The sequence below is a fragment of the Phocoena sinus genome, chromosome 2 (genome assembly GCF_008692025.1).
Source record: "Phocoena sinus isolate mPhoSin1 chromosome 2, mPhoSin1.pri, whole genome shotgun sequence".
In the NCBI taxonomy this organism is placed as follows: Eukaryota; Metazoa; Chordata; class Mammalia; order Artiodactyla; family Phocoenidae; genus Phocoena; species Phocoena sinus.
The window spans coordinates 403539-429439 of NC_045764.1; the positions used below are offsets into that span (position 1 = coordinate 403539).

General features: G+C 44.6%; 1 protein-coding gene and 1 pseudogene across 9 annotated transcripts in view; both read right to left on the reverse strand.

Annotated features, from left to right (window-relative positions):
• Positions 1-4241: 4241 nt before the first annotated feature.
• On the reverse strand, positions 4242-5072 carry LOC116749906 (annotated as a pseudogene).
• A 14225-nt stretch (positions 5073-19297) lies between these two features.
• ARMC4 (armadillo repeat containing 4) overlaps positions 19298-25901 on the reverse strand; it is a 207887-nt gene continuing 201283 nt past the window's right edge. For all 9 annotated transcript variants that reach the window (XM_032621216.1, XM_032621217.1, XM_032621223.1 and 6 more), the window contains one exon: positions 19298-19781. In XM_032621216.1, coding sequence (XP_032477107.1) covers positions 19668-19781 — 114 coding nt within the window. In that variant the 3' untranslated portion in view covers positions 19298-19667. The remainder of the gene's footprint in view (positions 19782-25901) is intronic.

The following is a 25901-nucleotide window of genomic DNA, read 5'->3' on the forward strand; positions in this document are numbered from 1 at the left end:
ACAGGCAAAATTTCGAGAATACAGATCCATGGCTTTCCTCAGATGTACACAAGTGTCTGTGACCTCCAAATAGGTTAAGAACCTGTAAGGTATTGAATAATAGGTACTAAATAAGAGTCTAATATAAGCCTGGCTCTATAGCGTTAGAGGATTAAAGCAGCTTAATCCTATTGGAATGACAAAAGCAGAACATCTGTTGCAAGAGTCCATGGTTTTCAAAACCTTGCTATTTTTCCTCAAGTGTACAAAATTCTGCTTGCTGTCTGTGATACTGAAGCCAGAGCCTCACAGAGGCTTAATGGAGACTATAACCCAAGATTGGGGTAAGAGTTTGATGTTTACTGCATCAGCTTCAAAGTCCAGCTGTAAATATACTATAGTTGAGAGATGGAGCAGTATAATCTTTTCAAGCTTGAAAAAACAGTGATGCATAGCCAAATACTTTGAACTGTTTGCTTGTTTAAGAAGAAATCTATTTCAAGATTTGATTACCCTAACTCAGACAACTTTTTCATCACTAAGTCCTTTCAATTCCATATCATGTGTTTCAAATTTAGTCTGCATAACTTATTTTTGTTCTACTTTTCTGTCAAAAACAATGTGGAAATCCCAGGTTATATAATTGAGGTCTTGGAGAGGCAATATACATCTAGCCAACCAAAATAAAATGAAAGCTATTATCATGAAACATGCTTAAGGAAGTCTATCCTTTGTTCGGTTAAGAGTGCCAACATCTGTGATCTTAGGGTGAAGTCAAAGGAAACTAAAATGGGTTTTCCTTAATGCAACCATGTGCAAAATCACTCTTTATCATAGCAGATGATCTGTAAAAATATTTGTGGATTTTTAAATACCCATGAGAAGAAATCAATTTAAAATATAACAAGAATGGATTGTTCTTATGATGTACGTGGAAGCTGAAGTCGTTATATTCATCTTCCTCATTTGAGTTTATTATCAGCCCTATTAGACAAGCCAAGTGAAAGACGCTTCTGCAAACCCTCTCTCTAGGGCAGACACTGAAATGTTCATTTTTTCCTCTTTCCTTGCATCAGGTTGGCCACGCAGTTCATTTGAGTTACTGCTAGAAGGGAAATGCTGCATGGCTTTGGACTAATAGAATAACTAAAATCCATAGATTTGTAAATACACATATGGGGATGTTCCAGGAAGAGGAGGTCACCCCTGTGCAGAGTTGTGAAGCTAATGATAAGAGTCGACTCGGAGATGTTTAGTTTGGCAATACCTGGGGCAATTTCGATTTCCTGGTAGCGTGGTCCAGGAAGGGAGTGAGAGACTCTTCTGATGACCACCTGATAGGATAAAGGAAACGTTCCTCTGCCGGGGCATTGGGGGCAGTACAGAAGGGCTGACCTTTACTGGACTGGCTGGTTCTGTAAAATTGCTACAACAATGTTAAATAAAGTGAACAGCCTACAGACTCTAGCTGAGACTTCATGGAAACACCCAGGGAAAGAAAGAACAGAGGGCAGTCTTCCCAGTGTGCATGGAAGAAGTAAAATGTTCCCCTGAATTCTTCTATCAATGTCAACATTTTGGATGGAAATATGCTATTAAAAAAAGATTAGCTCGGTTTGCTTAGAAAGAATTCTCCCTGCAAATAATCCTGTGTGAGTTTTTAATATGTAGGGTTTACATTGTCAGTCAGTTCTATTTGGCTGTTTTCAATATGATTTCTTTTTGAGCCATGAATTATTTAGAAGTGGGTCTTTAAATTTCTGAATATATTGATTTCTTGGCTATATTTAGCTGTTGGTTGTACTTCTGATTTTAATGCATTGGGTTTTTTTTGTTGATAGTCCCTTAGAGTCAAGAATATGATCAATTTTTGAAGATGTTCAATATGTACTTGAAAATAATATGTATTTGCTATATTTTTGTGAGACTAGCTACATATACAGTGTACACACATACACATCAGTTACTCCAGGCTCAATTCTGTTGTTCATATTTTCTCATTTCTCTCTAAATTTTGGTCTGCTCAGTCCACTATGATCTATAATTGGAAATTGTTAATTTCCCCCTTGCGCTTCTGCTTGCTTTTTGCTGCACATATTTTGAGGCTACGTCTTTTATTTTGGAGGATAGGGAATCAGAATAATTCTGTCTTTCTGGTGAATTTATCATTAAGTAAAGCAGCTCTTGGTCTTTAATAATGCTTTCTTGCCCTTAAGTCTGTTGAGTATATATCAGCTTTCCTTTGATCAACGTTTATCTGCTGTTGTGATCATCACTGGTTGCGTAATCAAAATCCATTTATCCCTTTTCCTTCCAATAGAAGCTCGGTTTTGCTCAGGTAGACCACCTGTTTCTCTTTCACACAGCTAAGTGTCTCAGACTGGTTGGTCTACGGGTGAGTGCATTCTGTTTTCCAGTTGGTTGGTTGTTGGGCATGAGATTCAGTGTCGGCCAAAATGAAGTGTGCTGACAGGCGGGGAGCCTCTGGGAAAGCGTCCTTCTTCTGAGTAGAGCCATGGTCTCCCCCGCCACCTGACGATTGGCTGTTCCTCGTGTCACCCCTGGATTTGCTGCAGCCGTCTTGCTACAAGCCTAAAAGCCAACACAGAGCAGAGAGAAGGAAAGAACCCAGGTCCTTCATACAAACGTTTGCATAATTTCTTGTTGAGTATCCTTCTAATTTTTATGTGTAATTTTTCTTTTAGTGCCTTATATAAACTGAACAAACTGAGTTTGCTCTGGACACAAACACAGAGGGCTTTTTTTTTAAACCTCTCATGAGGTACATTCATCCACTTACACTTAGTAGTTTATTTGCTCTTCTGTCATCTTATTTTGTGGTTTTAAACTTGTTTGCAATTCCTTTTCTTTTTAATCTTCTGTTATATGTACTTGGTCTTATTTGCTTTTTTCCTTATATTTTTTGAAAATTCTATTTTTTTCATTCTGCGAGCAGTTGCCTTTAAAAATAAGGAAAATTCTTGATGTTCCGTGCCAGTTTAGTAAAAGCAAAACTTGATGCAGTCTAAATGTTACTAAGAATTAAATTATCATACATACAAAGAATGGGTTGTTTATAAGCAACTGAAGTGGTAATTCACCTAAAAAAAAATTTAAGATATACTGCTAGATGATAGAAGTTGTTTGGAAACTCTGCACACTTGACCTTCCGTGACTTCCTTTAGTCTGTTCCTATTCCGAATATATTTAGCAGAAATTCTGTTATGTTTCTGACATGTAAATGCCCCCTTTTCCTAGTTTCCACAGCTAGTTCAGGCTGTCTCCCATTTTTGTATTCCTTTAGTCTTATCATTGGCCCAAGTGGTGGTGTAAGAATTAGGGTTTCTGTTTTTCTAGGAAGCCTATTTTTCCCTTTAAAAGCCAATGTCATGCTTTATTTATTCATTCCTTCAATCAATATTAATGACCATTTACTAAGTGCCACATATTTAAACGTAATTGGAAGGCTAGATGTTTAAGCTTAACTGTAAGATTATGTAATCTTTAAACTAAAAATCACCAAAGGGAGATACCGGAAGATAGAAGCTGCATAGACAATAAAAGCCCACAAGGGTAGCTTTGGCCAGGGATGAATAACAGAGACAGTCTCTCCTTCGTGCATTTGCTGTGTTTCAGCTGAGTGCTAAGTACCCTGTTTGGTGGGGTACTTAGTACTCAGTTGAAACACAGCAGAAGAATGTTCAAGGAAAGTAAAAGAGACTAGTAAGTCTGAAGTTATGACGCGTGACTTTTACTCAGTAACTTACCAAGGAAAAACTTCTGCGACTTCAAATGCCTTCAAAAACCAATAGCCTTAGTATCTGTGCCTCAGTTTCCTCCTCTGTAAAATGGGATAATAAATATTACCAATCCCCCTAGGTCTAGTCTGAGGACTGAGTGAACACAGGTAAAGTGGGATAACAATGATACCACTATTCTATAATGATATCATGTATTACTTATATATTAATATACTATGTAATGATTTTTTTTGTTTCTTATGAGCACATCAAGTTTAACTTCTTGAAATTAAGAAATTGATAACAAAGTTATTTTCTACTAATCAATACAAGTTGGTCTACAGACAAATCGCAAGATGGAGCTTGATCTTACTGAAATTAAGGAGGTGACACGCTGAGATTAAACTGAGGGGTTAAATCGGTGCACTGAAACATAATCCGATGACAGAGCCTTGAAATTTGTCAGTATTTTCCTCGTTATGATGCTGGGAAAGAGAGAGCAAAAAGCGTGAAACTGAAACCTCAGGGTTGGGTCAGCAGCCTGAATTTGTACACCGCGAACCCCAGGGCAGTTATCGATGTGGAGAATCTCATGATCTTCGGCAGGCCTGTCACGGAAAGCGGGTTCCTCTCCCAGAAGGTGTGGGTGGTGTCTACAGCTGCAGCGTCCTCGGATTCAGGTTCCTGGACTCACATGTCTTTCTTTGCCACCTTCCCCAGAGCATTCAACACCTCTCTAGCCGCCCGTTCTCCACTTCACTGTGTGGCAGTCTCCGTGCCTGGAAAGCAGATACTGCCTACGGGCTGGCGAATCGCCCTCCTGTCCTGTCCTGAGCCCTGAGCCCAGGGGGAAGAAGGAGTGTGGCGGCCCCCGGAGCACTGCTCCTCTCTCGTCGTAGTGCACCGGGTGTAAAGCTTCTGGGGATCCATCCTAGCCCTTTGGCGTAGAACTCACAGATTTTCCTTATTTCTTTATGGACCTCGGCGAGGCGGTCAGCTTTTCAGGCAAGGATGACGCCCATGATGGCGGGCAGCGATCCATCTGGCTTGGCGTCATCCAGGGTCATTGAAATCAGAGCGTCCTCACCTTCGATGATCACACAGCCACGGTAATCCTTCTTCTTCCAAAAGGCCTCCTGTGGTGCCAGGCAACAGGCTTGCACGGAAAAATGTGAAATCCAGGGGTGGTTATTCAACCGAATGATAACACGGTCAATAATAACTTGGTTTTTACTAGTGCAGCCGATTAACTACTTTCTGATGTCTTTTATGTCTACCCTACACTGTATTATCTTTCTCACTTTTGATGTGGTCCCTACACATTTGTTCATCCTTGGTGATCTGGCTGGACATCCTTTCTTAATTCCCTAATTTGCCTTTCAGAACTTTGCATAGTTCCGTTTTGCCAATTTGGCAGGCTGTCCCCTGTCCTTCATGTCCCATACAGTTTGTTCACCTGCCAAAATTGTTTGTTTAAAGGCCATCCAGCTCTTTGGACTCCTTTCTTCCCAAGTCTTTTTTTGCCAGTGCCCTAAACTTGCTGAAATTTTCTTTCCCAGAACTGATTATTTTTTCCTCATCAGCTTCTTTCCTTTTCCTTAGGAAAGGAATTTTATGTCTTTTTTTTTATTATTACTTTCACAGAAGTTTCAGTTCTCTTTTAGTTCTTTATGAACTCTGCCATCATTGAAAATTGAATTAGAAAGGATCTTTGCCTTCTGATGCATTTTGTAGCAATTAATTATCTCCAGTGGACTTTAGATCTATTTCACAGTTTGTGTGTGACCTATTTTCTACAGCAAGCATCAGGATCGTTAGAAACCTGTCTGATCACCACACTGGAGTATTAGGATGCATGTCCTCATGTACTTCTGTGGTGAATAAAACAAAATAAAGCAGCTGTAAATATGTATTTATACTGTTGGCTTATCTTAAAGACACTACAATAACGTCTTGAAAACTAAAAATTAAATTATCATCATAATCCCGGAGCCAAAATAATGACTTATTCTTAACAACCCCCCACCCATTGACACACACACACACACACACACACACACACACACACACACTGGCACTATTTCTACGTGTTCTTGGGAAGAAACAACCCAGAAGTTTAAGAGGTGCCCGCAAAATTCCTCTGAAGGGGAAAATGTAATTTCTGTAAAAACAATTTAAGGACTATTGATTGTGGAGAGATAGCCCTGAGGATTTGTCGTGGACGGGTTCAGAGTGAGGCACAGGGAATTAAATCACTCTCTGTCAGAGAAGGAAGAAACTGTAGTAAGTAGCCTGCTAGAGGCACGCCTGCTGTAGTGTGTAGTGACTTGTAGCTCACGCCCTTGAGTGGAGACCTTTGACTTGTTCTGACCGATAGAATGCAGTGAAGGGTTGGTGGACCAGTTGTTCTTAAGGTTCAAGAAGCCTTGGGTGATTCTGCCTGTTCTCATGGAACCCAGCCCAACCTCCTTGTGAACAAGCCCAGGCTGGCCTACTGGAGGGTGAGAGACTGCATCGGGCAGATTCAAGTCAGCCCATCTGTCCCGCTGAGGCCCTAGACACACGAGAGCCCAGCCTCTAAAAACAAAGCCAGTCTGCCACTGCCAGCAGACGCCTGAGGTGCCCAGCTGAGTCCAGTCCAAATTGCTGCCCAGCAGACTCACGAGCTAAATGCATAGTTGTTTGGAACGACAGGCGTGTGTGTGTGTGTAAAGCAATAAAAGCTAATTGATACAGAAACATTTAAATCTCTGAAGATAGCATCACCAAGGCCAGGAGTTGGTGCTGGGAATAGGCGAGACTCTGGGAAGAGACATAGGTGGTGAGGGAGAAAGAGCCCAACAAGGCAGGTGATGTCAGTGACAGGTTTAAAATTTTTTTAATTGAAATATAGTTGATTTACAATATTGTGTTCGTTTCAGGTGTACAGCAAAGTAATTCAGTTATTTGTGTATATATATGGGTTTTTTTCAGATTATTTTCCATTATAGGTTATTAGAAGAGGTTGAATATAGTTCCTTGGGCTATACAGTAAATCCTTGTTGCTTAGTTATTTTATGTGCAGTAGTTTGTATCTGTTAACCCCATACTCCTTATTCATCCCTCCCCCCTTTCCCTTTGGTTTGTTTTCTTTGTGAGTTTCTGTTTTGTATAGATTCATTTGTATTATTTTTTAATTCAACATGTAAGCAAAATCATATAATACTTGTTTCTCTGCTGACTTACTTCACTTAGTATGATAATCTCTAGGTCCATCCATGTTGCCACAGATGACAAGATTTCATTCTTTTTTATGCTTGAGTAATACTCCATTATATATATAATGGAATAGATACGAGACATTTTATATATATATATATAAATTTTCTTAGACTGTTCATGTGTTGATGTGCACTTGGGTTTGTTTCTGTGTCTTGGCTATTGTAAATAGCGCTGCTATGAACATTGGGGTGCATGTGTTTTTTCAAATGATAGAGTTTTCTCCGGATACATGCCCAGGAGTGGGAGGTTCCTGATGGAGACAATGGCTAGGAGACAGCGCTGAGGCTGCTCTCACAGACTGAGGCTTTCTTCAGTGCTGCCCTAACCCCAGAATCTTCCGCAAATGGCTCCCACTCATACTTGTCTTGGATGGGTGGCATTTTCCAGAAATCAGAGAAAAGGAGTTGTGTTACATATCTGCACTCACAAGGGCAGGAAGGGAGGAAGGGGAGCAGTTGCCAGAGGTGAGGCTGGGAAGAACCGAACACTGACAGGAAGCAAGCAATGACCAGAACCGTGAGGTGACTTGGAAGAACGTGTCCTGCTCAGGAATTCCTGGAAATACTCAGTGTTGAGTTTGTCACTCTCTAGAGGTTCAAGCCAGTCTTGTCTAAATCTTAGTGGGTAAAATCACCCTCACAAACCAGAGGACTTTCAGCCACTAGGAGCTGGTGTCGGGTTATACAGAGTTTCCCCGTCGTACATAATGTTTTGTGTTTCATTCATTTTGAAACTGTGTGGCGTATAAGTTCAGCTCTAGAATCATTAAGAAGTAGTTTTCATCGCATCATTGCTAACTTGCTTTGAATACATCAGGAATCAAAGGAAAAATTTCTCACCAAGTAATGTGAAAAGCCAGACAACAGCAAAGCAAGTGTGAAGTCAAAACTGAATTCTTGTATGTATTTGAAGGGAAGGGAGCGACGCGGGCAAGATGTGGAAGCAGGGCCGTCCGGCATGTGGGGTAAGAGAAACAGTTTAGCTTGGCCGATTATAGTGGGTGAGATTTTGAAATGCCGTACAATGTCTCTTTCCTCCTTAGTAGTTCCAGAGCTGGTTTTTGTGTTGGTTGGTTGGTTTGGTTGGTTAGTTGGTTGTTTTTCAAACCCTGCAGCTTCCTTCCCCTCCATTGAGCCAAGAAGCTGAAGACAGTTTTTTTACAGGGAAGGGGAGACAGAACACCACCCAGAACAAAAGAAACCCTTGCTCAGCGTTGAGTTTCAAACTGGACTTTTAATATAAAGTCGGTAGGTGCATCGTAGTCTCAAGAAATCAGACTTTCAAGCAGGAGTAGGGTGTTTTCTCAGACCTTTCGCAGCGGACTTCCTACATCACAAGCTTGGAGGCTTGGCTTCAGGGAGGACGAAGGCGAACATGTGTCCAGAAGTGCCAGCCACACGGGAGAGTAAGCGCCTCTGTTCTGGGAGGACTGAGCAACGGGCAGAGGCGAGAAAGAGGCGCCCCAAATGCTGGGCCTACTTGGGAGCCTGTGGGACCTAAGAAGCCGGTAGAGGGCCGGGCGGGGTCCGGAGCCCGCCCAGCAAAAGGTGCGGCTCGGCGGCCGGAACCCGGGCGGCCCCCGAGTCCCCCGCCGCGGCCCCGGGGTGCGGGGGAGGCAGCGCTGGGCCGGGCCCGGAGGCTGGCGGGGTGGGACGCACGCGGGGCCGGGCATTGCGCGGGGGCCCCTCCCGGCTGCGCCCCCCGCCGCTCCGCCCGGGGCAGCCGCCTCGCTGGGGGCCTGGACGCCGGGCCGGGCGGGCGTCGCGCCGCCCGCAAGGGCCCTGGCGCCCGGGACCGGGGCGGGGACAGCCTGAAGGATGCGGCGTTCACGCCGAGGCGCCGTTTTACGCTACTCGGTCCTTTAAAAGTCTTCTTTCCGCTTTACTGACGTGTGATGGGCAACAATCGCATCTCTTTAAGGCGTGCAGCGCGACGGCCTCCTATAAATGTGCGCTGTGAGAAGATGGCCGCCGCCCAGCCAGAAGGGCTGTTTTCACCCGGGAGACCCGAGCCCCCCCCGCCCCCCCCCCCCCCCCGAGCTGGCAAGGTCACGTCCGGCCGCCGTCGGGGGAGGCGGGTAAAACTTGAAGCTACGCACGCTTTTGCACGTCTGAGTCAGCGCCGGCGGCTTTTTTGCGCGAAGTCCCATCAGAGTATACGTGGAGGAGGACTGGGCGGGCCGACACGAGGGCGCGGAGGTCGTCCGTGAGGAGGCCGGGCTGCAGCTGACGGGGCGACAGCGGACGGAGGGCTTTCTCCCGGGGGACGCGATGCTCGGCGAAATGAACCAGTCCCGAAGGCCGAACGCGGCCCGATCCCGCTTCCGTGAGGCTACGAAAGCGGGCGGGGTCGCAGAAGCAGAGCGCACGGCAGGGGCTGTCGGGGACTGGGGTCCGAGTTCCGCCGCAGGACCAAGTGCTGAGATGGGCCGCGCGCAGTCCCAGCGCCGTGCGCTTCAGACGCGCTCAGGGCAAGTGGCCGTCCGCTGCCATCACGCACACGCACGCACACGCGACAGGCAGACTCCGCGAGGCGCTTTTGGTTTTATGCCTTAACACCTTTGCTGAAGCCTAGCTGCTGGAGAATGGTGTCTTAGTTTCTGCTCTGCAACAAAGTGAGTCGGCCCTGCGTGTGCATCTACTCTGGGAGGCGTTGGTGCTTCTCCTGCCTGGACTGTGGTGCTCGCGAGACTGCTGTTGGCATGACCAGAATCCTCGAGTCGCGCATGTTAAAAGCGTGCAGTTCTTTGTGTATCAATCAGACCTCAGTAAAGCTGTTTTAAAAAAAGAAAAAAGAATCGAGGGTTGTCTAAAGCTCCTAAGGAATTCTTCCAGCCTTCCTCTGAAACGTCAGTGCTCCGCCCAGAGGGCGTGAGTAAATACCCTTCCTGAGGAAGGCGCTCACATCGTTACCCTCGCGGGTGAAAGGGCCACGCAGCCAGAGTGGGCGCACGGGAGCGCACCGAGCACCCCTGGGCCCCGTGCAGCGTCTGCCCGAGTCCGAGGGGCACACGTGTCCCCAGAGTCACGACGCTCCAGGCGGGAAGGAAGACCCGCCTTCCCTCCACGCCTTCACCTCTGTTGTCGGAGCTCATGGTCAGTTCAGTTTCAGAGAATAATCCAAATAAACTAACCTCGGAGATTACAGTGGGGTCGCTTGTCTTCTGTTTTAAATCAGCGTCAGCAGCTGTCTATTGCTTCAAACGGGACAAAATAATTAAGGTGCTCCCTTTAATGTTTTACACCTTGCGAGTGCAGATTAGGAAGGACCATCAGAGCTGAAAAAAGCAACACATTCCCTTCAAAGCAAAACCGGGGGCCAACCGTGACATCCCCCCCCCATGTGTCCTCAAGGTTCAAGCAGGACGCGGGTTGGTTGGGGCCAGCGTTTTTCTGCAGCGGAGGGGACGCATTTGCAAGCTGTCAGGGACCACGCTCGCCATCTTCATGTGCCCGGACGACATACACAGTGCAAACTGAGCAGATTCTCAGGGCAGCTCCCAGCCTAGAAATATTTCTCACAGCGCCAGCACAAACTTTTCAGAGCCCTTCAGCCTCTTTTTCTCTCTAAAAGTGCTGAATTGTACATGGGAGTTGCAGAAAAATCACATTTGCCTTTTAGCACAACGTAAACACTGCACAGTGGAACTTTTGAGAGTTGGGTTCATTTTTTAGGCCATTTTGGTAGATTTAGTGGCACCGTTAGGAGACCTTACTGTTTTTCCAAAAGTATGACTATATCTTCTTAAATGCCTAATTTGCACCCACTGAATCACACACTGGGAGAACTTGGCTCATTCAGAATTAAAAATATACTGAACTGACTGAGGTAACTTGAGAGGATTCTTTGTCCATGAGTCAGTGACTGTGAAACTGTTGGGATGCTTACAAAATAGAGTCCCTGCTAGAGACGCTGTGGAGTGTATCTCAAGTCCACTGACTCTGCTGGTAAGGATGCCCCGAACCACCTTTTCTTATTATAGGTTTGACTAGTTAGGCTTTAAAAATAATTTTATCCAATCCAGCTATTCCACTCCTGGGTGTATACCCAAGAGAATTGAAAGCAAGGACTTGAACAGCTGTTTGTGCACTCATGCTTATGTCAGCATTATTCACAATAGCCAAGTGATGGAAACAACCCAAGCGACCACCGGTGGATGGATGGATAAACAAAATGTTGTATGTGCACAGAATGAAATATTATTGCCCTGTAAAATGGAAGGAAGTTCTGACATACGCTACAGCATGGATAAACCTTGAAGACAATGTGCTGAATGAGAAAACCAGACCCAAAAAGACAAATATTGTCGGCGTCCACTTACCTGAGGTAGCTAGGGAGGTCAGATTTAGAGACACAGAAGGTGGTTTCCAGGGGCTGGAGGAGGGGAGGTTAGGAGCTGGTGTGTAAAGGGCGCAGAGCTTCAGTTTGGGACGATGAAAGCGTTCTGGAGGCGGACGGCGGTGCTGGTTACACAACGGTGCGAATGCGCTTAACGCTGTTGCACTGTACAGTTTAAAAAGCAGTTGGAATGGTAAACGCTATGTTGTGCATATCTTACCGCAATAAAAACAACTGCACAGAATACAGTGTTGACTGTGGTCTTTTAGATGAATGGCCTTTGAAATGCGTGTCAATTTGAATTTAAAAAGGCATCACGCCAACAGAAATAGCATGACTCTGAGAGGTCTGTCAGAAGGAGAAAAAGCACTAAGACACGATGCCTGGTGATCTGGCATAACCCAGAGAAATAGTGAAAACTCACATAAATTGAAACTATTGGTAAAAGAAAGCCCTTAACCTAGCCAAGTGTCTAAGACTAAGACTTACCAACATGGTACCCAGTGGCCACATAAATGTGGCTAGCCTGAATTGAACTGTGCTATAACTGTAAAATACACACCAACCTCAAAGATTTAGTGAAAAACAATGTAATATATTTCATTAGTAATTTTTATTCATTAAATGTTTAAATGATAATATTTGGGATACGTTTGGTTAAATTAAGCATATTAAAATTGATTTCACCTGTTTTATTTTTACTTTTTTTTTTACTACAGCTACTAGAAAATTTTATTTTATATATGTATGCAATGTATGTACTTTATTGAGGTACAATTGACATACAACCTTATATTAGTTTCAGGTATACGACATAATGATTCAATATTTGTATACATTGTGAAATGATCACCACAGCAAGTCTACTTAACATCTGTCACCACACATAGTTACAAAAAATTTTTTTTCTTGTGATGAGAACTTTTAAGATCTACTCTCTTAGTACCTTTCAAATATGCAGTACAGCGTCACCTTGCTGTACACTGCGTCCCGCTGACGTATTTATTTTACAACAACACCCCACAGCCCCACCTCTGGCAACCACTGAACTGTCCTCTGTATCTGTGAGTTCAGTTTTGTGGGGGTTTTGGGTTTTGGGGGTTTTTTAGATCCCACATATATGGATCATGTATTTGTCTTTCTGTCTGATTACACTTAGTGTACTGCTCTCAAGGCCCATCCATATTGTAACAAGTGGCAATACTTCATTCTTTAGTATGGCTGAATAGCATTCCATTGTATGTATTTACGGCACATTTTCTTTTTTTTTCTTTTATTTTTATTTATTTTTTATTGAAGTATAGTTAATTTACAATGTTGTATTAGTTTCAAGTGTACAGCAAAGTGATTCAGTTTCAGATATATTTATATTCTTTTTCAGATTCTTTTTTTTTCTTAACATCTTTATTGGGGTATAATTGCTTTACAATGGTGTGTTAGTTTCTGCTTCACAACAAAGTGAATCAGCCATACATGTACATATGTTCCCACATCTCCTCCCTCTTGCGTCTCCCTCCCTCCCACTCCCCCTATCCCACCCCTCCAGGAGGTCACAAAGCACCGAGCTGATCTCCCTGTGCTATGCGGCTGCTTCCCACTAGCTATCTACCTTACATTTGGTAGTGTATATATGTCTATGCCACTCTCTCGCTTTGTCACAGCTTACCCTTCGCCCTCCCCATATCCTCAAGTCCATTCTCTAGTAGGTCTGTGTCTTCATTTCTGTCTTACCCCTAGGTACTTCATGACATTTTTTTTCTTAAATTCCATATATATGTGTTAGTATATGGTATTTGTCTTTCTCTTTCTGACTTACTTCACTCTGTATGACAGACTCTAGGTCTATCCACCTCATAGCTCAATTTCGTTTCTTTTTATGGCTGAGTAATATTCCATTGTATATATGTGCCACATCTTCTTTATCCATTCATCTGATGATAGGCACTTAGGTTGTTTCCATCTCCGGGCTATTGTAAATAGTGCTGCAATGAACATTTTGGTACATGACTCTTTTTGAATTATGGTTTTCTCAGGATATATATATACCCAGTAGTGGGATTGCTGGGTCATATGGTAGTTCTATTTGTAGTTTTTTAAGGAACCTCCATATTAAGGCTCTTTTTATCTTCATAAGCTGGTTAGTCCAATCTGTCTGAGGGGGAATGGGAAGCAAATACCTGGAGAACCTTTGGAAGAGAATAGGCCTCTGTCCTGAGCAGCTTTGATACTTGCCTGCTAGAGGGCAGGGAGTTGGCCCTAAAGGTGTTTCCAGCTCTGCTATTCTTTGACCCTAAACCTAATCATGATTATCTACATCCTCAGAGTATTTTTCCAAGCTTCAGTCGGCTTGAGGAAGTCAACCTGTCCAGTGCTGCATTTTGTAGTGCTGACATCATAATATGAATCTACGTGAACCAAGGTGGTTTTGACATGTGCTCTTTTTCATAAATTATTTTCCTTGCTTTTCTATTGATTAGCTCCAGGCATCTTTAGGGATGTTAATGTCAGGACTTAAACTCTCATTCTAATAGATGAAGGTGATGACATTGTAGACTGATGAGCTGAAGGCCATATCTGGCTCACAGGGTCTTTTTGATTTTTCTGCATGGTTGCTGTTATGGACTGCATCCCCTACCCCCAAATTCATATGTTGAAGCCCTAACCCTCAATGTGACGATATTTGGAGATAGATAGGCCTATGAAAGAGATAAGTAAAATTAAATGACGTATAAGGGTGGGGCCCTGATTCCATAGGACTAGTGTCCTTGTAGGAGGAAAAGACACCAGAGATAAATCTCTTTGTGAGCACACGGCAAGAAGGTGTCTGTCTGCAAGCCAGGAGAGAGGTCTCATCAGAAACCAACCTGTCAGCCCCTTGGTCTTAGACCTCCAGCCTCTAGCACTGTGTGTTGTTTAAGCCACCCAGTCTGTTGTATTCTGCTATGGCAATGAAATTGCCAGTACTTAAAATTTGGGTGATTGCCTATAAAAATCTGAATTTCTCTTGAAAAATGATAAGATCTGGCTACAGTTAGCTAGAGATGAGTAGTAATTTGTCTGCACTCTCCACTTCTCCACAGTCTCCACCACTCCCTTCTGTCTCCCAGACATGGAGGATAAAGGTCAATTGGCAGTTGTCTCAGTATTATTATTATTATTATTTTTTTTTTTTTTGCGGTACGCGGGCCTCTCACTGTTGTGGCCTCTCCCGTTGCGGAGCGCAGGCTCCGGACGCGCAGGCTCAGCGGCCATGGCCCACGGGCCCAGCCGCTCCGCGGCACGCGGGATCTTCCCGGACCGGGGCACGAACCCATGTCCCCTCCATCGGCAGGCGGACTCTCAACCACTGCACCACCAGGGAAGCCCTATTATTATTTTTAATCCGGCTCTTTTCACTTATTTACATTACTTGCCTTACCATTGTGGATTTAGGTTTGTAACTGATAATGTAACTAATCTATTGACAAAGGTCAGTTTTCTTCCAATAATGAAATAGGATTTGCATTTAACTATCCACACTATCTTGTCTGAACTCGCTTTTGATATATAGTCTTTCTTTATGAGCAAGCTAACCAGCTGTAGATTCTGAATGTGTACGAACCATGCTGGTATACACTAATATACCTTTCAATCATGAAAATAAATTAGGACATAAATCTAAACTGAAATGACAAGTCTTAACTCCGAACATCATGGGCCAATTATGTACTCTGCAAAGGATGTCTTTTATCAACTAATGAATCAGGGTGGCGCGAACTGGCAAAAGAAAAGCTCCCTTTTGTCTTGATAGATGCAAATAAAGAATAATTACTTTTACTTGAAATTTTGAAAAAAATGGATTGGGAGTATAAGGATTCCATCTGTTACATGATTTCAAGTCAGCCATGAGAGCTGTGTATCAGAAACATTGGAATATTAACGTAACATCTTGCATTTATGGAAATGAAAGCATAAGGCATTTTAAGAGCCAGAAAATGTAACAACCATTTATCAGAGAAAATGGGAGCAGAAGCTGGAGACACGGAAAGTAAAATGGAGGAAAAAAAGAAGGAAAACAATTGCTGGAATGAGGGGAAATTAACGTAACAGAGCAGAAAAATAAAGAGCACAAAGGAGAAAAACACGGTGCTTTAAAGGAGAACAGAAGTCTATGAAACTGTACTATATTTATTTATTGGTTGGAAGTGTATTTCTATTAGACGAATTCAGGCAAAATATATAAGGGAACAGTAAATCCCTATATTGTTTGTCTTAGGCATCTACAACAATAAACAAATGAATGGATCAAAATCATTCTTTTCAGAACAACAGTGTGTAACAAGCAATCTGTCAATGACTCTTGAGTTACTTCATTTTCCTGCTTTTGGTGCTCTTGGAATAGAATGCAGCTGCTTAGACAAAAAGAAATTTTCAGAATTTACTTATGGGCCACTTCAGCATGCTTCAGGTACACTGTGCTACTATTAGTTGTAGTTGAAAGGTATTACAGATGTGCATTTTGTGGGGTAAAGTACATTATAGTGTTTTAGGTGTTGAAGCGACCATTCTTTTGTCAAAAAAAAAAAATTTATGTATGGGTCGTGTCTCCCATTTGTAAACTGAGGATCTCTCTTTTAAAGTTAGTATGAGGAAGAATGTCTGCCTTAGAAGTTTCCAAAGAATAAAAAAGTAAAATTCACTGGGAGTGTTTTTATTTAAAAAAAGGGAATTCGTGTTTATTGTAAAATAGTTTAGAAAACACAGATGAGCAAAAGAGCCAACAAAAATCATTCTTACTCCACCATTCAGAAATAATCACTTCTTTGACTAATCACAGCGTGGTGTGTGTAAGTCCCATCTGCTTTCATTGTGACTAGCTACATGTATATACTTTTAAAAATGGGATCACACTGTATACATTGTTTCAGAACCTGCTTTCCAATTTAACAGTGTCTTGCAAAAAGCTTTCTCTGTCATTAACTAGTATTCTACAACATGTTTTCATGGTGAGGTTGCACCGTAATTAAATTAACCAATTTTTTCCCTAACATTTTTACCATTATAAATAATGATGTGGTGAACACCCTTGTACATAAACCCTTGGGCATAATCCAAAGGGCACAAAAAATTAAAAAGCTTCTGGTGTCCGTTGCCAAATTGTCCTTGCAGAATAACCGTGCCCACTTAGATAGACCCTAGTATGATACGAGATTAGCTGGTTTTACCAATTCTCCTGTATTTTAAATGAGATCACAAGCAGGAAGTACCTAACACAGCGACAGCATTAGGTAGCGTCATGTAAAATGTTGTTCTCTTTCTACTCCTTTCTCACTGAGGAAGAGAATCCCACTTTTTACACTTAAGTACAGGAGGAACATAGGTGTTTTTTGGGCATTTAATGCATTTGAGGCAGTGAGGTTCTTAAATAAGTGGGTGTCCTTACTGTTTTCACTGAATTATAAGGATGGCCATAGCCTGTTCCATTCTTGTCTTTTATGGAATGTGATTACACACCTTCAATTATTTGGACTGTGAACTTTTCTTTATTATTTTTAACCTAATCGTGTTAGATGGCTGTCTGTTTATCAACAACTGAATTTCTCATTTTCCTAAGTGGAAATAAATTTTCCAAAGAGTTTGAATCATTGACTTTCAAGTCCATGCAAATGCCTTAGAGATACATAGTGGTAATTCCAAAATCTATCAAAGTAATAGGATTTGCAATGTCATTCCCTAAGACGTCTAACCTTCCACTCACTTTCAGAACCTAGAGAAGTTTTAAAAAGAAACTATTTTCACACAAGTCATCCTGAGAGGCAAAATGATAGTGACTACAAACAGCAGGATGATGGTGACCAGGATTTCTAAAAGGAAACTTTCCAAGCTAAAGACAGTAGAAGATCAAAGAGTATCTGTTTAAAATTCCTTCCACCTTAAACTCCTTTCAGACTGAAATAGCCAGCTATTGTGAGGAACATACTGGATTCCCAGATGTCCTGGGGAGGAATAAAACCTAAAAAAGAACTTTGTCGCTGAAAACTTAGAATTAATGTTGTCAGCTTTAAAGCAGAAAACAACTATAAAACAAAGCATCTTATACAAAAACTAAGGCAAAAAAAAAAGTAAGCGCTGTCCCATGGAGAGAGAAAAGTTGGTCTCTTTGCATGGAGTAGCAAAGAAATAGTGTGATCCTCGGCATGTTTGCTCTCTGACATCTCTGGGTGCTTTCACTCACTGCCTTTGACATTTCTCTAGTAAGGTCAGAATTTTCTGTTACGCCATTTCACACACACACACACACACACACACAGCCAAAAACTGACCTTGAAATTCAGGTTCTCTTTTGTTTACTTTAAAGCTACTGCATTCCTGGTACTCAAGAATTAAAAGAAGGAATTCTTAGAAATACACAAGATGGGGCTTCCCTGGTGGCGCAGTGGTTGAGGGTCCGCCTGCCGATGCAGGGGGCACGGGTTCGTGCCCCGGTCTGGGAGGATCCCACATGCCGCGGAGCGGCTGGGCCCGTGAGCCATGGCCGCTGGGCCTGCGCGTCCGGAGCCTGTGCTCTGCAGCAGGAGAGGCCACAACAGCGAGAGGCCCGCGTAACGCATTAAAAAAAAAAAAAAAAAAAAAGAAATACACAAGATGATTTTCATGTTAGCTTACTGTATCTGTTTCCACAAGCTTAGTTTCCTTTAAAATGGTACTTTGCCCTTATTTTATGCATTTAGTGATCATGCAAACAAGAGCCCCAAGCTCGCATGTGGTAAAGGAACATCCTTCTCAACCGTTCCTCCGGTTCTCTGTGCTGCTGCTTCCCTCCACTCTCGGGACCCACTAATTCCAAGAATACTTAAAGATCTTAAAATGACGGTGAAAGCTTCCTTTAATAATAGTGTAACAATAATATACTTATTAATTTTCTATAGCTGTCATAATCCATGATTTCTAGATGTGTTTTTAATGTTAGTAGAAAACAGCCAACCAGTGACTTTAACATGAGAAATAACTACTGTTGAAAGCTAAAGGATTTACACTATTATTTAAATTCTGTTCTTTGTTAGCATTGATACCATTTCCTTGTTGCTATTATCCTCTTTTATAACCTCCTTTGAAAAGCAGTGAAGACGAATTGGTGTTTTGCAAAACCTTAAAGTTCTCAGAAATGCCTTTTACCTTTTTATTGGAGAATCTATCACTGGTATAATTTCCGTCCTGTACAGGCTTTTCATTTCATACAGGTTATTTACATTTAATTCAATTAAGTTTATGATCTTCTCCAAATTATGAAGAACGTACCCAGTACTTAATGTTTTTCAATAAAACCTTGCCTGCTCTCTAAAGCATTAAGTGAGTGGTCGGTCTCCTGAGTGGACACATACAAAGCTGTTTTCCTAGCTAGTTTTAGACGCTGGGGACGGTTAGTTCCCAAACATTGCAGCACACCAAGGTTACATATGTGATTCTTTTCAGTGGCTTCTAATGTTTCTATAACCTGATAAAGTGCCATTAATCCTTTGTAGCCACTTTTTAAAAAGTATTGTTTGTGCTGAAAACAAGTTCAGAAATTCAAAGCAATTTTCTGTGAAGTAATATTATCCTTAAATCAGCATAAACTAATTCTTTCAGTAAAAGTGTTGGTGAATCCTGTGAGGGAAATAAAACATCTAATTGTTTATACTTTGGAAATCCAAAAGTGAAAATCTCACCCATTGCTTGTTTTTGTGATTTGCATTGTCTGGTACAGTGACAGTTACACGTTGTCTTCTCAGATGTTTGATAGTTTTCGGAGAAGCTTGGAATGACCTCGGGATGCTCTCTCTCAGCCCAGCTGCTTAACTCTGAATTCTATTCCATAACAGTTTGTGAACTCAGCGCATCTCCTCAGAGCTCTCCCGTGGGTTGCAGGCGATCAAACAAACAAAACCATAGTGTCAAGACAGTTAGATTGGTTTAACAGAAAGGGAATTCTAAAGACATTCATGAATGACTCTAAAAAATGCACAACGGGAAGGTCATATCTTTATTAAAATCACCACAAATACAAAAGCATCGCTGATATATCTATATCTCTATATAGATATAGATACACACACACACATACAAGCTGTATACATATATTCTCAAATTCCTGGAAAATTATCACAAATATATTGGCTTTTACATGTCATTACATGGCATATCCCTAAAATAGAACAAAAACACCCATACAATTTTTAGATGAACAGCATCCTTTGCATTTCTAAATTCCTGTGTTTTCAGACATTTGTTTGTAAAGGATTTGCTATGAAATGTTTCCCAGTTGAGGCCTCCTGGCCCTGGGAGTGACATGGCCTGTGTCGTGTAACATTTGGTAGCTGTAATGTCCGTTCAATTGTATCTCGCCTTTTCTGTAGCAAGAGCCAACCTGCGAATGTTGGATATACAGCCAGCTGCGGCTTCCTGGAGGTCCTGGTCAGGTGACCCCACCATACGCAGTAGGAGCTGCCACACACGGAGGAGCAGGGGGAGAAGGGAAATAAGAACAAAACCATTAATCTAAACAGGTAAAGTTAGACTGTACGAATGATGTTAAATATGAAATGCTTTTTAAGTCACCAAAAAAAAAGGCCGAGAAATTCCACTGTGGCAAATGCAAATATAAATGGTACTTAATCAGATGCAGGAATTTCTCATGAAATTCTACCTTTTTATTTAATGGAGCTGAGCTAGACCTGCTTCTCCCTCCTTTCTTTGGTCATCTAACTGCTCGAAATTTCTGCTTTGAAATTTCTCTTGCATCCTTTGTGGCTCGGGGCTTAATCTCTCTGCGTTCCAGGCTCCCCTATCGTGTCACAACCTCATTACATCAGTCCCTCAATAGAGACCTTCATTGACTCCCAATGCCAGCTAACTCGAGCCCAGTCTCTTAACCTGTCCTTGAAGGATTTCTGTGCTCTGGCCTCAGTTTACCTTTCTAGCCATTCATCTTTCTCCTGTTCCATCCTGTAGTTCAAGGTCACGCTTCCCCACTTCTTTTGCCTTGATTGGTGCCGTTACTCTACCTAAAATGCCCTCCCATCTCCTTCTCTGACTCTGCTATCCACCTTTCATGACCCAGCTAACTTTTCTACAAAGCCTCCACTGATTTCTGTCAAACAAAATGCCATTCTCCCTCATCAGAACCCTCATAGTTGTTTACTCAAATGTCTGTTGCTATACTTGTATTCTTCCCTTTTTCACAGACTTGTATTAATGCTTTTTGTCCTCCTTTAGATTGTAAACTCTGGAAGAATCTTATAAAATCATACAGTGCCTGATACATGGTAGATGCCAAATAAATATCAAATAAATTAGAACTTTTTAAATCTATCAATTATAATTCTAACTAATAGTTCTGATGAAAGATTTATAATGTAATTTGAATTGAACATTTTTCATACAGTAGCCTTTGAGTACAAATGTGGATAATGTCATAGAATGAGGATGTCTTGATAAGGAAAGAAATATTGTAAAGAAAAATATTGTGAAACATCTTAAATATGGCAGGCTTAGGAGTTTGGCTTTTATTCTGCAGGTAAGAAAAGGAAATTGTTGAAGCACTTTAATCAGGAGAGTGACATGGTCATATTTGTATTTTAGAAAGATAAATTTTATGGCGACTTAATAGAATAAGGACTGTGGAGAGAGGGGACTGGTGGGAACTGCAACACATCAGGCCAGAGGTGATAAGAACTGAGTAAAGCAGAACCGGGAACAGCATGGAAGGAATGAGTTCAAGGGATATTTAGGGACTAAACTATTCAACAGATGGCCCAAGGACAGCTGGTTATCCAAAGAGAAGAAAATGAAAACGGTAATCTCATACATAAACATCCCTTCCAGGTAGACTGATGACTTAAATAAGAACGCAAAACATGAAACGTTTAGGAGGTTGTACAAGAGGAGACCTTGATCACACTGGGGTGTTGAAGGGTGTCTGGCCTCTCCGTTTCTTGACCTCCTCATGTCAATGATTTTCACCACACTTTAGCCCTACTTCCAGGGTCACACCCTGGTTCTTACTTTTCATCACTCTCAACAGTCCAACCTCCAGACTCTCTGATAACAATTACTGCTCTTCTGATTTGGCCATTGAACTTACTTGTTTGTTCTCATCACGACCTCTAGTCCACTGGCCTGTGTACTTTTCCTTAAACCATCTCCTGTCTTCACTTCCTCCATAACCAGTTTAGATTCTACAGTCCATCTTTTCATTCATTCTCTTACCAGTTGTAAGGAACGGCACCAAAAACGGAGGAAAGCTTAAACAAGCTTTATTTGGGAACGCTCCCAGGCGAGGTTCACTGGCCCGAGAGAAAGGGGCCAGAGAAGTCGCGCCCGGGTGCAGGCGCGAACAAAATTTATAGGGGTGGACGCAGGGGAGGCACTTGCTGTGTGAAGCAGCCCCCCTTTTTGGTAATCTTTCGGGTGTTGTGGCTATGTTGGGTGTCAGTTGCATCAGCCTCAGAGCCATTGGTTCCGCCCCTCAGGGAGCGGGAAGACGGGTCGGTTGTATCAGCCTCCTTGGCAGAGGTTCCGTCTGGCTCCCTGGGCCCTTCCCCGGACCTGCTGGCCTTACATCCCGACTTCTTTGGTGTAATGGGGCGACATTTGGTCTCTGGCTACTTCCTGCTGTTACAGGGGCGCCAGAAGGGAGTCGGGCGGCCAGCAGTCCGGAGGTTAGGGGAGGGCGGCAGCGGGGGGTTCTGTGGGTAGTAAGGTATATGGGTGGAGGAGCATCTGATTCACCGCCACCCGAGAGACTTCTTGTATGCGACTGTGGAGGAACCTGTTGAACCACCTGAGAGACGAAGGCGGGTCCGTTGTCCGACTGGATGGAGATCGGCAGGCCAAATCGGGGGATGATATATTGGAGAAGGATGGTGGCGACCGTGTCTGCCGTTTCTTGGGCCGTTGGGAAGGCCTCGATCCAACCTGAAAAGGTGTCAACGAGAGTGAGCAAATACCGGAAGCGTTTACAGGGGGGCATGTGGGTGAAGTCAGTCTGCCAGTCCTCGCCAGGTTGGTGTCCGCGCATCTGGTGAGCAGGGATTCGGGGCCGTAGGCCTCTTTGTGGAGAGACGGACGCGCAAGTCTGGCAAGCCACGTGAGTTTTTGAGATGGCATCTCTGAGTCCAGGCATGTAGAAGAGGGGATCTAGGAAATGGAACATCGCCTTCGGGCCAATGTGTAGGGACTTGTTGATGTCTGCTAGGAGGCTGGCCACTTGGGTTGAAGGGAGGGCAACTTTGTTGTCCATAAAAATCCATCCTTTTTCGGCCTGGTGGCCCCCTTTGGATAGTAGGGCTGTCTCTTCGTGGGGGTCGTATGCAGGTCAGATTGAGGTGGTGAGGAACAAGATCGGAGCTGGAGGGGCCTCTTTGGCGAGCTTGCGGGCCATGGAGCCGGCCTTTGAGTTACCATGTGCTATTGGGTTAGAGGGAGACTGGTGACCCCTGCAGTGGATGATTGCCACCTCCTCAGGCAGTTGGAGGGCATCCAGGAGTTTTGCGATGAGGGAGGCGTTGACCACCGGGGAGCCCTTGGTGGTCAAAAATCCGCACTCCCTCCAAAGAGGTGAATGGCTGTGTGCAATCAGGAAGGCGTATTTAGAATCTGTATAGATATTGACCCTTTGGCCCTTAGAGAGGTCAAGGGCCCGCATGAGTGTGATCACTTCAGCCCTTCGAGAGGTTGTCCCTTCTGGGAGGCGGTTGGCCTCGATAACGGTTGAGATGGTTACTACCGCATAGGCCGCCCGGCAGCGTCCGTCGGGGCCGAGTGCTGAGCTGCCATCTATAAGAGGGTGCGGTCCGGGTTTAACAGTGAAGTATCAAAGAGTCCCTCCCTCGGCGGGCTGAGGGCCTCTACGACTTGGGGGCAGGAGTGAGAAGGGGAGGTCCCGGTGTCAGAGATAGGCAAGAGGGAGGCCAGGTTTAGGCGGCAGGGAGAGGTCGAGGGAGATAGCAGGGTTTTCAGTGAACAGCAGGTGGAATTCCTGGATGCGGGAGGGGCCCGAGAGAGAGAGACTTATGACCGAGGAGGTCGGCCAGTCGGTGGGAGGAGAATACCGTCAGCGGGCGGGCCAGGGTCACTTTGAGTGTTTGTTTGGTCAGCTCGGCTACTGCTGCCAAAGCTCGGAGGCATGGTTGCCGTCCCCGAATGGTTGGGTCAGGTTGTTTGGAGAGGTAAGCCACGGGGCGATAGGAAGGCCCTACGGGTTGGGCAAGGAGTCCAGTAGCTATTCCGATCCGTTCATCTACAAAGAGGTGGAAAGGACGGTCTGGGTTAGGCAGAGACAGGGGAGGGGAGGATATCAGGGTGTCTCTGAGGGTGAGAAAGGCCTGTCAAACAGTGGAGGGAGAGGTAAGGGGTCCTTGGGGGGTTTCTTTAGTAGCTAAATATAGGGGCTTAGCAAGAAGAGCAAAGTTAGGGATCCAGTGTCGGAAAAATCCTATTAGGCCCAGAAAGGAGAGAATCTGGTCAGCTGTCTCTGGAGGTTGGAGGTCGCGGATGGCCTGGGTGCAGTCGGCTGTCAGGCTCTTTGTTGTGGGGGTAAGGTGGATTCCCAGGTAGGTTACTGAGGGTATAGACAGTTGGGCCTGGGCTGGAGAGACCCGATAGCCGTGAGAGCCGAGATAATTGAGGAGGTCAGGAGTGTGTTGTTTTGAGAGGCTGAGAGATGGGCTACAGAGGAGGAGGTCATCCACGTATTGGAAGACTATACTCAGGAAGCGAGGTCCCGCGCCAGAGCCTGGACAAAGAGGTGGGGGCTGTCGCGGAAGCCCTGGGGAAGAACCGTCCAGTGAGCTGGCGGGAAGCACAACTGGGTGGAGGGGAATTATCACCTCATTGATCAGTCGAAGGTCCTGGACCAGGCGGTAATCTCCTGAGGCCTTGCGGACAGGCAGGATGGGGGTGTTGCAGGGAGAGTCCATGGGGACAAGGAGCCCCTGGTCTAAGAGTCTGGTGATAATAGGTTGCAAGCCCCTTAGATGAGTCTCAGAGATGGGGAATTGGGGCCTGGATGGAAACTTAGAGGGGTCTTTTAGACGGATTAGGACGTGGGGTGGTGTGTCGCTATTATGGGTTTTGATCTATCCCAGACCTGGGGGTCTATCCTGTTGGGGGAGATGGGAGGAGGAAGAGAGGAGGGAGGGGGCTCCGCTGCCAGACTGAGGAGGGGGAGCAGGAGTCGAGAGGAGGGGGCCTTAGGATCAAGCCTGGCCAGTTGGAGAGAGGCCCCTAATTGGAAGAGAACATCACGACCTAGCAGATGAACCGGGCAGGACGGTATGACTAAGAAAAAATGAGTGAAAGGGAGCCTCTCGATGTAACATGAGAGGGGGCCGGTCTGGAGCGGGAAGGACGGCTTACCATCGATGCCCATAACTGAGATCTGGGAAGGAAAAACTGGCCCGGAATATGTAGGCAAGACCAAACAGGTAGCCCCCGTGTCCACCAGGAATGAGATGGACTTACCCGCTACCTGTAGCGTTACCCTGGGCTCGGCGAGGCTGATGGGGGTCTTCGAGTCCGGGTGTTGTCAGTCGTCAGCCAATCCCAGGAGTTTGAGTGGTGGAGCCATCGGGTCGGTCCGCCCTCCACGTGGAGGCGCCAAGGGAGGGCCGGCCGTAGGGCAGTCACTCTTCCAATGGCCTGTTAGCCCGCAGCCAGGGCAGGGCTTGGAAGGAGGCCGGGGATTGGGACATTGGCGAGCCCAGTGCCCCTCTTTTCCGCACTTGAAGCAGGCCCCTGGTGGGGCTGCCTTCGGCGGGTCCCGTGGATGTTGTCCATGGGAGATGGCCGGCCGTGGGGCGGTTACGAGGGCTTGGGTTTGGAGGGCCACCTTTTGGTGCATCCGGGCCTGTCGGCTGGACTCTGCCAAATCTTCACGGGCATTGTTGACTTTAAAGGCCTTTTTTTTTTTGTTTACCAGGTCTCGGATGGGAGTCTGGGGGCCGTCCTCTGCCCACTTAAGTTTTTTTCTGATATCAGGGGCTGATTGGGTGATAAAGTGGGTGGCCAAGACCGTTGCGCCTGCGGGGGTGTCAGGGTCCAAGCGGGTGTAGAGAGTTAGGGCCTCTGTAAGGCGGGTGAGAAAAACGGCTGGATTTTCATTGGGCTCTTGGGTTATCTCTTTTAGCTTTTCGAAGTTGACAATCTTGTGGGAGGCAGCCTGCATACCAGCCAAGAGGCACTGGATCATTAGATCGCGTTTGCGGCGACCGTCTTGGCCGTCCTGATAACTCCAGCCCAGATCGGTGCCAGGCACGGCAGCGGCTCCGACGGGCATAGATATCAGTGAGGTGGACCTGATCTGCGTGGTTATGGGCAGCAGTTTGAATTCGTTCCCTCTCGTCGGGGGTCAGAGTGGAAGATAGGATCACAAAGATGTCGTGCCAGGTTAGATCGTAAGCTTGAGAGAGGTAGCGAAATTCTTTGATGTAGCGGGAGGAGTCGGCAGAAAAGGAGCCTAATCGCTTTTCTATTTGAGAGAGATCTTGGAAGGAAAAGGGAACATGAACCCTAACTAATGCTTCCGCTCCGGCCACCTCTCTTTAGGGACAGAGAAGGTCTGGG